Source organism: Chelonoidis abingdonii, chromosome 22 (assembly GCF_003597395.2).
Source record: "Chelonoidis abingdonii isolate Lonesome George chromosome 22, CheloAbing_2.0, whole genome shotgun sequence".
Taxonomy (NCBI): domain Eukaryota; kingdom Metazoa; phylum Chordata; order Testudines; family Testudinidae; genus Chelonoidis; species Chelonoidis abingdonii.
The window spans coordinates 13,638,744-13,651,181 of NC_133790.1; the positions used below are offsets into that span (position 1 = coordinate 13,638,744).

The following is a 12,438-nucleotide window of genomic DNA, read 5'->3' on the forward strand; positions in this document are numbered from 1 at the left end:
AAATTTGACCTGAATTTGCAAACAGTATTCATGCCACAAAAAATGCACTTGGGGGCAAATTTACTATTTGCCATGAAAATTTTGTACAGCTCTATGTACATGCTCAAAGTTAAGCATGTGCTTTGTAAGTGTTCGCAGAATTGGGGCTAGTTAGTCTCCCTCACAGTGGTTTCTGTTTTGCTGATCAAAGAACATTGTACTCAGAATATGTCCAATATCACAGAAAAATTAACCAGTTCAGAAAATCCCTCCAAGCCTTTTTTCCATGCTGGTATCAGTCTTTTGATTAATTTTGCATAAAAAAATCTGCCACCATTGGTAAATGTTCTCTCTTCTTTTCACTGAATGTGTTGACAGCTTGGTTGGGATTTATTCTGAGCTGCTGAAGGGAATGGACTATGTATCTACTTGTGCAGTGTAGCAAATTACTTAGATTGTAAATTCTTAACGTCCAGAGCCATCTTTGTGTTTTCTGTTTGTACAGCACCTAGCGCAATGAGATCCTGGTCCAAGACTGGGGCTCCTACAGGCTATCGCAAAGCAAATAATAAATTAATAATAATAAATAATTAATAATATCTGGGATAATGGCAAAGTGGAACAATCACTCAAGAATGCAAATCTCATAGATTGGGATTTTCAGTGATGTTTGGCCACCTCGCTCCCTTAGGAATTCCCAGGCAGAGCTCTTATGATGACTGGGAATGGATTTGGCTTGGCTTCAACTCCCTTCTCAACAGAGCACACAGATCCTGATATAGGGCTTGATCCTGAACCAATGATGTTAGGGGATTTCAGTGGCGCTGCACATGTGTTTAAAGTGCAATATGTGTTTAAGTGCTTCATTGAATCAGGTCCTAGTTTCCAAACTCAACCCCTAGTCCTGGGCATTAGCTTTGCTGGTGACTCAAAAATAGAAAAAATAGATGAAAATATTTGCAAAAAAAATTGTTCCCTTCTTTTCATCTCTCCTCCCCCCCAAAAATCAAGATTTGAAATTGTTCAAGCAACTTCACTCAAAGCTAACCTCAGCCTGAGCTTCTTCCCAAGCATGGTTATTCATAGGACTTCAAATGTCCACATTTTCTCTGCACCCACCTGCCAATTTGCCTCAGCTGTAATCACCTCGAAAAATAGATATACAATTTTAGCACCTGAAGCTAGAGTGCTGCAGCAGATGAATCCAATAGGGTTCTTAGCATCTGAATCCCTATGATCATGAGGTTTAAAGAGAAAAATAGTCTTGAGAAGCACTGTCTATTATTACTGGTAATAAAAGACCTACAGTTTCAGGTGAGTAAGGTGCAGTGTGTAGATGCATAGCCCCCAGTGCAGGGCAGGGAGCAGTTGATGACTCTAAGGGTATGTCTGCTCTGGAGCTGGAAAGTAAAATTTTCAGCTGTTAGACATACTCACGCTAGCTCTGATCAACTAGCATGTTGCGCAAGTACGTCTCTCTTCTCCGGCTGGAAGTTGCACCTTCTTCTAGCTCTAGTATAGACCTATCCTGAAAAATCACAGTCTGGTTCCTGCTTCCCATTCTGTGCTGGCTTCGTCTGCCAAGGTTCCACCTACTCCCAATTCCTGCCTGCCAACTCCTATCTCAGATGAGAAGTAGAAGCCCAGTAGCGGCTGTTCCATTCTATGCAGACTCCAATGCTGCAGGTTGCCTAGTGCTGAGTCGTAAGGGATGTATTCCCCTGTACATGCGTAACCCACACACCTCCTTGGGGGTGGTGTTCTGTCCCATCTAGTGGCACTGAGACCACTTAGAGAGAGAGAGAGTTAAATGAGTCTCCTCTACAGCCTTAGCTAACAGCCAGTTGGCTTTTAGCTCATGCACGAAGCTCCAGAGGTCCCAGGTTCGATCCTGCCCACCGATGACCAGGGTCTCTCAGTGTTACACGTGCACTCGTTACAGAACTTGAAGATGAGTTTGGAGAATCATTTGAAATCTGCAAGGTCATTTATCGCCTGCCTTCTGCCTCCTATCCTGTTCATTAGCTATACCTACACTGACTGGCATGCTCTCAGATGTCAAGGGCACCCCTCTGCATGGAGTGTAGATCAAACCAAAATCTAAGGGACAGATGGGGGGACACTTGCTCATGGTGTTGAGCAAGCACATGCTCAGCTGACTTCAGTTGGCCTACTCAGGTGAGTAACTCCCCATCTGAGAGAGTAAGGACTTAACATTCTGGCCCTATTTACACAAACTCATTTGAAATGAATCTGTCTACTCCAAGCTTCTTGTCCAAGTTGTGGCCAATAACTGATGCTTCAGAAGAAAGTTTGAAAACTTTGTAATCCGCCATTTTGTCAATGCTGCTCACAGGGGATTCCTCCATGAAGGTAATCAGCTTGGGCCTGGAATCGTGAGGTCTGAGTCTCCGTATAACACTGCCTCCAAAATTATCCCTGGAGTAACTCCCTTGACTTCAGGGGTGTTATCACCGAAAGAAATTTGGACCATCACAGCTTCCGCTGTTCCAGAGGGCCAGAAAATGAGCCATTCCTTTTTTAAAATCATCCATTCTACAGGCCAAATGAATCTCTGATGCAGCCTACTGAAGCCATGTTAAGCAATGTAAAGAAAGAGGCGTTTGGAAGTCCCTGTCTTAGAATCCAATTGCCAGCATTCACTTGAAAGGAGGCTGTCTGCTTTAACTGATGTGCAGCTGTGATTCCATCTTCGCTGTATTGAAACTTTCCATATAAATATGAAATGATGTGATTACAGTATTTGTATAACACAAGCACACAAAAAATGGCTGTGGGGATAGTATTCTAGTGCCATAGGCAAGTTTAATATAGTTTAGATTTGTTACAAATTGGTACATGTTACACATAATATCAGAAGGAAAAGCCTAAGGGAATTAGAATACATCTGAGGCAGGGACCCTGCCACCAACCCATTTAAACCACCACCAGCACTGACCGAAGTTGTAAGGTTTAATCCCTGAGGGTGCTGCTAGGAGGGCTCGTGGAGGAGGACATGCTTGCAGTTAAAGCACAGAGCTAGGAGATGGGTGAAACCCTGACCCCATAGAAGTCCACTGCAAAACTCCCATAGTCTTCAATGGAGCCACTATTTCCTTCCTTGGGAAGTTCATTCTGTGCCGTTGGACTCACCACTTTCCCCCTTTGTGCATCAGTTTCCTCAGGGACAAAATGAGGGAAAGGACACCTATCCCATTTATGTTAATGAGCTGCTCACACGGGGGAAAGCAATGAACAAGTGCAACATATCTAGCTGCTCTACTGCACAGAGGAAGTGCTTACACTGCCCCCATCACCATAGGGATGTGTTATTACAGGGGAAACTGAGATAGAGACCAGGCTCTGTTTTTTCAGGGTGGGTGCTGAGCACCTGCAGCTCCCCTGAAGTTCAGCTGGAGCTCTGGGTACACAGCACCTCTGAAAATCAGGACCCTCAGATATGTCCACACTGATAAAAGACCCGCAGTTGGCCCACATCTGTTCACTGGGCTGCAGGGCTACAAAAATGCGGTGCAGAGCTCAGGGTTAGGTTGGTGCCGGGGCTTTGAGACCCCTGCGAAGGGGGAGGTTCCCTGAGCCCAAATGTCTAAACTTCAATTTTATAGCCTGGCAGCCTGAGCCAAGTCAGCTGATGAGGGCCAGCCACAGGTATTTTATTGCAGTGCAGACATTCCCTGAGCGACTTCTGCAAGGTTACACCGGAAACCTGTTGCAGAGCTTGGAAATAACCCCAGCTTTCCTGAGTCCTAGGCCAGTGCCTTAGCCCCAGGGCCATCCTTCTTCTCCAGCATCCAAACGCTACAGCCCAGATTCCGCAAGCCTGATTTATGTTAGTGAGCACTTATGCTGCGAGTAGTCTTCCTGATGTCTATGGGACTGCTCATACCTCAAGGTAAGAGGGGGTAGAATCTGACAGTTTGTTAACATCGCTGGAAGCGCTAGCATTGTGCGTCATTACTGTACACTGCTCCAGTGTTGTCTTTTTATATTGACTTTATGTCCCTTCAAAGGATCATTCGGATCTGCCCAGAGTCATGTCAACTGCCAAGTGAAGTGACTCCTAATAAGAAGAGATTCTGAAGCTACTTAGCAGGAAATTACTGTACATGAGGTTGCTAAGCAATGTTAGAGAGTCAGTGAACACCCAAGATAATGCTTCTGCTCTTTGAAAACAGGGGAGGGGCTGGAAGGGGGTTGTTTGGAGGCTTTTGAATTTTGCATGGAGTTGTGACTTCTGGATCCAAGCAAACAATATGCTTTCTATAATCATGTCTAATGCAACAATTATTGGCTTTGAGAAACGTAGCTATCCCCAGAGATCGGCGGAAAGGAAGAGCTGAGTCAGGAGAAGGGCAGCAGGAGGCAAGAAGGAAGGAAAGCAAATGGAGAAAAAGGAAAGAGAGTGAGGAGATATTGATTCAAAGAGAGTAACACGAAGATATGGTAACAGACAAAAATCAAAAGGCACCGAAAAAGAGACAGTGAGGTAAAGAGAACCACAAAGTAGTAAAGAGGATTTAGGCAAGTTTCCAAATGTATAATTAGAGGCATATGAAATGGAGACATTAGAATACAGAGAGGCTGGAACCTAATGCACCCCAGATTTGTCTTTATTTAGAAATCTATTGAAGCTAATGGCATTTTTGCCATTAGCTTTGAAGGCTGAGGGTTGGGACTTTGTTTTAGCAAGAAAAGCCCTTGAACCTCCTAGACTCTCAGCAACCATGGGTCTGAATCCCAACAGGGTCAACTGAGCCCTGCACCCTTCTGAGGTAGATATAGTGGGGTAGATCCTCAGCTGGTGTAAATCAGCATAGCTCCACTGACTTCACTGAGCAGGCCCAGTGAGTTCGGTGCAGTTCATACTGGGGAGGGATGCTAGTATATCGGCTTGGAAATTAAATACCTCATGGCATTTTTTTTTAACCCCCTTGACTCCCTCTCTCCATCTCCATAGCACTGCGCTAGTCCCGGCTGGTAGCTGCTGCCCTTCTCCCCCAAAAGTGGCTGCATTTCAGTGATCCCTCTATGCACTGAAGGTATCATATTGATGTACACTATTGTTTTGTCCCAATCCTGGTTCCATCCTGAACCGGCAGAATCTGGAGATCTCAGGGTGAACAGTGCCATCTATCCCTTTAAGAGTAAGGCAGGCTCACAGCTCCCAGGGAAAATGCATGGCAGATGCTGTAAAATCCTGCCACTGTTTACTAGGACAATCTATTTGTCACAATGAAGCCAAAGACAAGCTGAGATGGACTGCACACACAGACTCTGCTACTCGCTGGGGGTGATGCAGAGCTTAGAGGCTGGAGCAAGGTGCGGTGCATGTTGAAACAACAGCAAAGTGCAGCACTCCCATTCAGACCTAGTAACTTGTAGACTCTCTGTGTTCAGATCTAGTAAGTTGTCTCTGTGTCAGAAATTAAAAACTGACTTCATTGGTTTAGAGGCCTTGAAAGACTGGGAGCTTTGCTAGCATGATCCAGTCAGTGTATGTGATAAAAGATCTTTCATGGTAATGATTATTATTGACATAGTCTAAATATTCCCATGGGAATCTGCTTTCTGCTAAGGTAGAGAGCTGGAGTCTGTGGGCCTGACGCTGAACCTATTAACGTCCATGGAAAAGCTTTCAGTGACTTCAAGGGGAAGAGGAGCAGACGCTTTGTTGGCTTATTATTTAATGCTCTTTCTTCATCGTGTCAGGTGAAATTTCAGCCCCTGTGCAGAGAGTCTGCCCTATGCTTACACAGACTTTAAGTAGGAGAGCAGGGGTATAAGCCTTGGCAGGCCCTCGGCATGGGAGTGAATTTCAACCCACAGTTGGCTTGAACAAACTGCAGCAGAGAGAACCAAATGGGCTAGGGTGACCAGATGTCCTGATTTTATAGGGACAGTCCCAATTTTTGGGTCTTTTTCTTATATAGGCTCCTATTACACCTCCACCCCATCCTGATTTTTCACATTTGCTGTCTGGTCACCCTAGGGCAGACAGCAGGTGATGAGAACCATGGAGCCAGTGGCCTAGGAGGTAGAGAAGATGGGGGCTGTGACACTCGCAAGCTCATCCCCGATCCAAGAACTGAAATGACAAGTGATCCCATCAGCCAGAAATGAGGCCTGCAGCCCTGTAAAAATGCTACTGCCAGGGAGAGGAACCAAAGAGTAAGGAGATGTTACCTGCTTAAAAGTGCTTGGGCCATGGCCCTGGTGGTGCCTCCCTGGCTCCGTGGTCTCCGTCCTTGGATGAGAAATGAAAATGGATGGGAAAGTACAGGGAGGCAGGAAACTTTCCATTTACATCAGCAGACTTTGGCTTGGGCTGTATATTTTGGGTGCCCGATGGTTTTGTAACTGTCCTTCTCACTAAAGAAGGGAGAGACCTGAACAGGGAGGGACGTGTGCAGCCACTGGCAGCACTGCAGCCATTCAGAGCATTGTCTGTGGGTTGTCAGTGTTCAGGGCTCTGATACTGAAGAGTGGAAAAGAAAGCAGATCCTAGGCCGAGAGTGATGCTGAACAGACCCTTTAAGAGTTTAGCCTGGAGCAAGTATCTCCTGCCCTGCAAGAATTTAAATTATTACAATTAATTTGTACATGTGCATCAGAAACATGGACTCAGATCTCCTCAGCCCTTAACCCCCAGCCAAGTGCAGCCTGATCTCGCCCGGTCCCCCCGAAGTGCGGAGAAGTTGCTAGCGGGAGCCTAGGGGTGTTTCTCTTCGGACCTGACCCCGGCTGAAGTCCCTGCCCGCGGGGACTGACCCTCCCGGGGAGCTGCCCCGGGGCAGCGCCTGCTCAGAGCAGGGGGAGGCGGAGAAGCCGGCCCTGCTCCCGGGCTCGGGGGTCTGTCACGGCTGCAGCGAGGACCGTGCAGGGTCGCAAGAGCCCCGCAGTCCGCGCCTGCAGCTCCCGCGCCGGGTCCCCCCTCCGCCGACTCCGAGCCCCGCCCCCGGGCGCCGCTCCGCCCCTCCTCCCGCCAGGCGGGCGGCTGGGGCTGCGGAGCAGGCGGGGCGCGCGGACTACTTCCGCTGCGCTGCCCCGGGAGGGAGCGGAGCGCGCTGAACCGCGGGGCCCGAAGCAACTTCCCCCGGCTCCGGAGCCCGCTGCGGCTGCTGCTGCGCTGCTGCGCGGGGGAAGCGCCCGCGGGAGAGCGGCGGGAGCTTGGGAAAGTTGGAGCCCGGGGAGGAGGCGGCTGCGGGCTCGGATGCCGCCCCCCGCCGCCTCTGTGCCCCCGCAGATCGCCGGAGCCCGGCGCTGGCTCCTGCCCGGGCAGCGGCAGCGGGAGGCGGCGCAGGACTAGGAGGGATGCTGCTGTGGACCGCGGCCACCAGGCAGAGTGGGGTTTCCCGGGAGATGTTTCTGACCATCGCCATCTGGCTGGCTTGGCAGGAAACCTTCGCGGCGCCCGCCCCTACGGCCGATGACCTGAACCTGGGAGTTGTAAGTTGCAGCCGCGGGGTCCCCGTCGTTTCAGGGTGCAGCTTGGGCGTCCATCCCTCCCAAAGCCCGGCTGGAAGGGGAAGGAGGAGGGATCGGCTTGCCTTGGGGCTGTGGGGGGGTCCAGTGAGGGTTAAACCGCCGCTTGAGGAATAGGCTGCTTATTCTCTGGAGCAACCATTGTACTAGGGAGCTTAGACTCGCTTCTGTTTCCCGGGAGGATGGAGCCTGGTGCTGAGAAGGGACAGTGGTTAGCTTGGGGCTGGAGGAGCAGCGTTGCTTTTCCCCCATGGAAGGGCTCACTATGGCTGTTGGAGCTTGGGGATCAGGGTGCAGCTTGCCAGACAAGCTCCTTTGCTGCCTCTCTCCTCAGAAGCTGCAAAGGAAGCTGGACTCCCCCCTGCCTTAAATCTGGAAGCTGAAATAATCACCTGCTTCCAGTTTCTGTGCCCCTCAGATGTGTTAGTCCATTAATATTAGTAGCCGGCACGGAATTTTGAAAGCAAAGTATTACTAAGATTGACATTGGACTCTCCGGTTCTTTAAGGAGAGGCTGTTCTGGCTTGGGATTAAAATATGTAAATAAACGCCAACCACCAACTAATAATCCTGAAAATATGTATTCTGAGTAGGAAACCTCCCAATAGGCTGAATCTATGTAGAGACCGCTTATGCTTCTCAATGGATCCTACTACAAATCAGATCCAAACAGAGGATTTGGTTGAAATGATCTATCCAAATACATGCTGGTTTTTGCAGCCAGGCTTCCTGTGCTATGATCTGTCCCAGGGACTTGCTCTGTTTCAGCGGTACAGCTAGGAACCGAAAGCTCTTTAGTGGCAGGCTGGGAACTGCCCCTGCTTGATCACTGTGCTGGCACTTCCATGGCAACTTAACATTACACCCTCTAAAGAGAGAGCCAGACTTCTCTCTTGAAGAAGGAAAAGTTTATTGTGCAGGATGCTAGCCTGGGCTCTGTAAAAGAAGGCACATCTCAAAGAACGAAGAAAGCCACGCGACTGGATTCGTTCCAGGTTGCTGTTAGGAAAGTTAGGACTTAGATCAGGATTCAGTGATATATCCTGGAAGTGGTTCGTACTCTCCAGCTTTAGGCAATTCAGTGACTGTTGTGTCGAGATGCTACCTCACTCCTGGGCACTGCTGCCAGGAGGGGGCGAGGGAAATCTTTCAGCATAGCAGTTCTTTCACAAGGGTGGTTTAAATAAAACGGTATACGAGGAACTTCATGATCATTGTTATTTGCTGTAAAGCCAGGATTTGTGATGGAATCACAATCCAGGCATTACTGCTGGCTACTTCTGAGCATCTGTTTTATGATCCAGAAGGGATTTGTCCACATCGGTTCCTCGGACAAGAGCCACCCAGAAAGCATGTGTGAAAGCAAAGTGCTGCTGCACAATCATTGTGCTTTAGCGGTCACCTCTATCCAAGTGCTAAAGCTGAACTGAATATAAGTGTCCGATGGGTGGTTGCACTGCATCCCAAGAGAGCTGAATCAAACATTTTCTGTAAACTAGTCAACCTGATTTCCCCCACCTACTACCGTATGTGTCACATGGAGCTCTTATGAGTTAAACATTGTGAGAGAGAGCTGCTATGCTTAACATGGCTTAATACTTATTACGGCTGCATTTAAACCTCTGAGGGTTACTTGTTTGCAGCTGAACTTGGATTGAAAACCAGCTACAAAGTGCCTTCAAGAACTCAGATGCCTTGTGTGTACATAGAAATTCACTCTCCTTGAATCAGTGTCTCTGACCCATTAGAATTCATTTAGTGATGCTGCAATCCAGTGTCTGTGACATTGAGACTGCTTCGTGGCAGTGAATTGTGGGATCCCCGCAGACACAGGGTGTGCATAAATGTGATGTGAGGACAACCCCCTCAGATGGGACAAATTATTGGATACTACGCTTTTTAAAAACAATCCTCAGTTAAGCAGGGGAACATCCGCTAGATGATCTAAAATGGGTCTCTTTCTGACTTCTCCCCTCCAATGTGTGTGCAGCTCCCATGGCCAGTTGTGAATGTGTGGAGGATCAGTCTCCCTGGTTTTGCATCACTGATGGAATTAAGCAGAAGTCTGAGTATAAAGCCGGCTTTTGTTTATTCCCAGTAATCAGCAGCGAGGAGAAGACAGTTCTTCAGGGGGTTGTCAGGAAAATCCCCATTTGAAGTGGACACTTTAGGAAGATTCATTTGACATCCACTCTATGCAGCAAATAAGAAATTAAGGGTCTAGGAGGCATTTCAATCAAATATTTGAAAACGAGGAAACATGAAACCATGGCAATAGAAAGTACCACTAACCTTTGACAAATCCCCCCGCCTCTCCTCCCCCAGCAACTCTCTGCAGTAAATACAGCACTGTGTCAACAGAGGTGTTCCGTTCCCTCCTCTGCAAATTGGAGCTAAAAAGGCATTTCCAGGTGGACCAAATTGTGCAGCTGAGTGGGATACTCCAATCTAGTGCTGCTATACAAAACAGGGGCCAGATTAAACTTCGGCAAAACCAAAGAGGGCTATAATTCAGAGGCAGAGCTTGCTTGACTAGTGTCCACAGTAGTATGATATCGAATGATGTTTACTACTGGAATATCCTGCCCTATGCATGAATCTAGCTTGGTTGCTATGCATTTTTATTGTTATTATTCTCTGTTAGCTAACTTCACAAAGAGAGGGAGGAATGAATGAGGAATTGAAATTGTCCTTCAAGATGAAGAGGTTGTTTCTGAAGTTTGACACTGATCATTTTGACCTGCCCCACCCTTTTAAATATAAAAAAAGAAGACCGTATCTGATGCAGTGTCTAAAGCACAGTTTATATATTAATTACTCACGGCTCTGTGGTCATTTAACTTGAGATCCTCTGGCATCACACATGCAGAAATGTTCCGTATGTCAGAAGTAAAGCGGGTACCAAGATTTTCTTTTACTTCAGGGGCTTTGAATCAGGCACTGAGAGCGAGATATCTGCAGACCTTGATTCCCATGAAGGCCAGCTTGGTAAACTTGTATGCTAAGGTGGTTGACCTGGAGACTTATTGGAGATCTTGCTGTTTTAACAATTCAGCACATGCTGTTAAAAGCCAGCTCCTGACAGCTGAGCCGTGTTATCATGTGCTGTGGATGCTGGAAAGTCGTCACAGAAGCTGTCTGCTGGGACAAGCTGTGTATCAAGTTAGGGCAAAACATGAGTGCTTTTGAACTGGATTGATGTCCAAACAGAGCACAGTTTGCAATATCCAACCTGACAGTGGGGGCTGCTGCAGCGACCATGATGTCCCTAGGGTGTGTATCAGGGACCTGCCACAGAGCGACACATTGGGAGTTCCAGCAACGCTGTTAGGTTTGCAGACGCTCCCAAAATCTACAGCCGTGTCTCAAGGGGGCCATCTGTTATGTCGGATGCTCCGCTTTGCAGCTGTCTCATGTGCTGACTGCTCTACCTTGTCAGTGGAAAGAGTTCTCTCTCTTTGCTGTACATTCAATGTCATCCTGTGTTGTTTCCAGGGAATTTGTTCCAAGGGCAATGTAGACATTTGCGTTCATTAACCGAGGCCCTGGACTAACCGTCCTCCTCCTCCTCTCCTCCCTCCATCCCCACCAAATGTTCCTTTGTTCCCATGGCAGGCAGGACTCCTGTTGCCTTTGTTCCTGCTTTCCTGCTGAATGACCCTTATGGGCATAGAGCTCTTCCAGCCAGCAGGGCTCTAATGGGCACACAGGTTTCTCTGTGGATGAGCTGAAGAATGGGTAGGGAGAAGGAGAGGGAGTTCCTATGGGGACGGAGTGAACTAGCATTCTGTGCAGTGCATTCCTCCGGCACTGTTTTCAAAGCAAAATCTGCATCAGAGTGCATGGGAAGAAAGGGGCTGGCTCTTTATCTCTGAAAGGATCCGTCTGACTTCAGAGCTGCTCAGGCAGATCGCACAGCAGCAGCAATTCTGTGGCTGTCGCCATCAGACATCATCCTTCCCTTCTTTTGCCAAGTACCTCTCTCCCCGCTGCCTCCCACTGCAGATACAGCCTTTGCCATGCTGCTGCATTTAAATGCAGGTTAAAGGCAGCAGTGTCTCCACAGCACATTTATTTTACGGCCCAAAGCTCGAGATGGTTAGTCATTAACCCAAAAATAAAACCCTCCCCCAGTACCGAAATAGGCTATGCTATAGTTCATGTTAGAAGAAATCAACATCCTCCTGATCTGCTGTTGCTGCTAATGGCAAAGTACATGCAAGTTAGGGCTGCATCCTGAACTGGCAAATCTTCCAGGATCAAACCTCTGGGAGAGCCAAAACAATAATATGATCTGTCTAACAGCATATGGGGAAGAACTTTGCTTGCCGTCCCCTCCAATTGAAATTCCTGCTTCTCTTTGACAAGTCTTCCTGCTTCTCTTTGGCAGACTCTGAGCGTCTGACTAGCTGTGATGATTTAGTAGAATAGAAGAGGAATTTCTGAGATCAGGATAAACCCTGTATGCAGAGAATCATTCTTTTGGGAAATCTGGAGATGACCTACTGATCAGGGCAAGACCTGTCCAAATAACATGACTAAGGGGGTGGCAGAGTATTTATTTATTTTGTATTATTATTATTTTGAGAGAGAGTGTTCCTGCTTGTTGACTGCCAGTGACAGGGTTGAGTTCTTCATATCAGCTGACATATTATTTCATTCCAGGTTCCAAGCATTTCTTTGGAGGATGTTAGGTTTCCATGTAAGAATATAGACACTGGCTACATTTTAAGGTACCTCTTGAAGCCAAGGTACAATGCAGACTGCATTAACTTGACAAAGGGTTGGCTGGGAGCTTTCCAGCAGGCTGTCTCCTGTGAAAGCATTTCATCTGGTATTAACACTCTGGCTGGTTAGAACTGCAACTTCCTTTTTAAATTTGAGACCATCCGCTCTCAGATTCTGTAATGCAATTTAGTCCTGTGCTCAGTCGCTATTGTGGGCCCGGCAGTTTGA

The 12,438-nt window shown here is 47.7% G+C and overlaps 1 protein-coding gene across 1 annotated transcript in view; it reads left to right on the forward strand.

Annotated features, from left to right (window-relative positions):
* Positions 1–7,259: 7,259 nt before the first annotated feature.
* Positions 7,260–12,438, forward strand: part of MMP17 (matrix metallopeptidase 17) — a 109,906-nt gene continuing 104,727 nt past the window's right edge. Inside the window, exon 1 of the mRNA XM_032805989.2 lies at positions 7,260–7,446. Coding sequence (XP_032661880.1) covers positions 7,312–7,446 — 135 coding nt within the window. The 5' untranslated portion in view covers positions 7,260–7,311. The remainder of the gene's footprint in view (positions 7,447–12,438) is intronic.